This window comes from Corylus avellana, chromosome 10, assembly GCF_965113065.1.
Source record: "Corylus avellana chromosome 10, dhCorAvel1.hap1.2, whole genome shotgun sequence".
NCBI lineage: Eukaryota > Viridiplantae > Streptophyta > Magnoliopsida > Fagales > Betulaceae > Corylus > Corylus avellana.
In genome coordinates this window covers 4,777,894-4,780,960 of record NC_142499.1, presented here as the reverse complement: position 1 = coordinate 4,780,960, position 3,067 = coordinate 4,777,894, and the positions used below count along the sequence as shown (strand labels likewise).

Here is a 3,067-nt window from a genome sequence, read left to right as displayed (position 1 = left end):
GGTTAGGGACTATAAATGAGATATATATAAACTGCACACAAAATATTTAAAAATATCATAAGTTGATCACACATACGTGTCATCATAACAGGGACAAACCTATCAACCATTAAGACACATTTCTTACAAAGACGAACATAAGCTTAAAATATTAGAAAAAAAAAAAAAAAAAAAAAAGAACATAAGCTTAAAACAACATTAAAACCATGCAATCACACACGTGGCCCATTAATCCCACACCAATTAGCTACATGCAATTTGATGGGATTAATTAATTTAGTTGGAATAGGGTAACAAACAAGTGGTTTCGCCATTTCAGCAGCAAATCCTGACCCTTGCCTTAAATCAATCTTCTCCCCATCCGTCCCTTTCCAATCAAACCGTTGGACCAAGGCTCCGATCGCCGGGTGCATCACCAACATGGCAAGGGATGCACCAGGGCATCCTCTTCTCCCGCTACCAAACGGAAGGTAACGAAAATTCTGTCCCTTAAACTCCATCTGGTGCTCGCCGACTCTCTCGCCGGAGCTTTCCAAAAACCTCTCCGGTATGAACTCCTCGGGATCCGTCCATGAATCCGGGTCCCGCATGATGGTGTAGACGTTGACGAGGACCCGGGTTTTAGCCTTGACAATGGAGCCGTTGACGTTGCAATCTTCAGCACATTCCCTGATGATCAACGGCGCTGAAGGGTGGAGTCTTAGGGTTTCCTTGATGACAGCTCGTAAATAAGGGAGATTTGGGATGTCTGATTCTTTGACTAGCCTGTCGGGCCCCACCACCAAATTGATCTCCTCCCTAAGCGTCTTGAACGCCTGTGGATTGTTCATCAGTTCTCCCATGGCCCACTGCATGGCTGCTGATGATGTATCCGTACCCGCCATGAAAATATCCTAACCACAATATTAGAGATTAGTAAATAATTAATAATAATACTAACAACGATCAAAGTGATATAACAAAAGTAATAAATCATAGCTACAATAATAATAATAATAATAATAATAATAATAATTGTAACAACAACATTAATAATAGTGCTATGAGTTATGATATTTTTCTCCTACGTGAAAAATGAGAAGAATATATATTATTACCTCTTGAATTTTAAGCTCACCTTGTTTTAATGTAAAATATTTTTTAGAAAATGTTTTGTGCATCTTCAGGTGTTTGGTGCATCAAAAAACTTCTTTAATTAGTTTCCAAAAGTGATTTTTGTTTTTAAATTTTGTAAAAAAAAAAAAGTTAAGTTTGAGTTTTTCCTTCTCAAACAAACTCAAATTACTGGAAAATGGCCGGACCACAACTGAACCACTGTTGGGGTTTGCCAACCTCCACTGGAGGTTACTGAAAATAGCCGACAATTTTTCGACTTCGATTATTTTTCACAAGCTATTGAATTTTGATCAAATTTTTCGAATTCAATAACCTCCACTGGAGGCTATTGAATTTTGATCAAATGATAATTTTAAAAGTCATCTCATTTTTTGAGTGACATAAGAAAGACTTATAAAATTATCTATTTTTTATTATATAATACTCTTATAGTAGTTACTAAGTAGAATTTCTATAAAAAATTAAATAAATAAATTAACTCACAAGCAAGAAGGATTTGATGTCTTTTTTAGTTAGCTTAACTTCAGCAGTTGGGTCTCGATATGTCTCCAACAATATATCCATCAGATCAGTCTTCTGGTCTCCGGCTCCACCGTCGATCACCTTTGCTTCATGTTCCTCTATGATCCTCTCCACCAACCGATCGAACCGTTGCAACGCCGACACAAGCTTTTTCCCATTGCCAGAGAAATCAAACACCTTCATCAGAGGACCCAATACATCCCCGACACTCAACTTCCCGGCCAGCTCCAAACACATTTTAACCAACTCGTGAATCTCCTCAGCCTCATTCTCACTCCCGGAGCACCGCGTGCTCATTGCCATTCTACACACCGTGTTGTTCGTCAACGTCGTCAGCTCGCTACTCAAATCGCATGGCTTTCCTTCCCTACAGCTCTGCGTTACCCGTTCCACAAGCTTCGCAATCTGTTTGAATATCAGTTAAATTATTAAATTTATTAGTTTTTATAAACTTAAATTTTTTTTAAATAAATAATAATTTAACATTGTACTAGAGAGTTCAAATCTTGTCTTTCAAATCATGATTGCAAAACCGCTTGAGATGTACATAAATAAAATTTTTCTTAATTAATTAAGATGATTAAATTTTTTTTTTCTTATCAATTTTGAGAACAAATAGTGATTTAACAAACCTCTTGTTCGCGGATGTCGACAGTGTGGTCGAGCTGCGGGACTGCGAGGAGCCTAGTCATGCAGAGCTTCTTCATGAACCGCCAGTAGTCGTCGTACTGGGACATGACAAACCGGGAGCCCCTATAGATGAAGTATTCGGAGGAGCCGAATTCAGGCCGGGAAGAGAAATTGAGATCTTGGGTTTTGAAGATTTCTTTGGCAACAGCAGCGTTGGAAACCACAACGCACGTTGAGGCGCCCATGCGGATCTGCATAAGCGGGCCATAGCGGCGGGCAAGGTTTTGGAAGGACTTGGGTAGGACTGAGCCGATTAGGTGGAGGTGGCCGATGAAGGGCAGGGCCGGCGGGCTCGGAGGGCTTTGGATCCCCGGTGGCTGGGGTTTAAAGCAAGATTTGATGAAGGAGTGGACAAGGAAAGCAGTGGCGAACCAAATGAAAAACAGGAAGTAGTACAACATCTTGTGCTCTGCAATTGAGACATGAACTTGTAATCTGCGTAGCTATATAACCAGTGCGAGAGGTAGCACCAAAACTATTCTTTTTTTTCTTTTCTTTTCTTTTTTTCTAACCAAATCTATTCATTTGATGTAACATTTTGACTTTTTTTGAAGGGAGGATTATGTGGGGACACTGGAATACTTGGAGCAGCATGACAGCATGAAGATCACGATCGAAATCTAGCAAATAATCAACCAAGGCTCGAGACGACAGACGAATTATATGATGTAGGAAATTTTAAGTTTATTAATTAATTATTGAAAAAAATTAAATTAATTAACCTATTAATTTCTCCTAT

At 39.1% G+C, this 3,067-nt stretch overlaps 1 protein-coding gene across 1 annotated transcript; it reads right to left on the bottom strand.

Moving 5' to 3' along the window:
- Nucleotides 1-212: 212 nt before the first annotated feature.
- LOC132191787 (3,9-dihydroxypterocarpan 6A-monooxygenase) lies at nucleotides 213-2,729 on the bottom strand. The gene is made up of 3 exons (XM_059606885.2): nucleotides 2,271-2,729; nucleotides 1,600-2,043; nucleotides 213-893 (listed from the first exon to the last, which is right to left on the bottom strand). Exons 1-3 carry the CDS (start codon nucleotides 2,727-2,729, stop codon nucleotides 213-215), a joined length of 1,584 nt encoding a protein of 527 aa, XP_059462868.2.
- Between the last annotated feature and the right edge of the window lie 338 nt (nucleotides 2,730-3,067).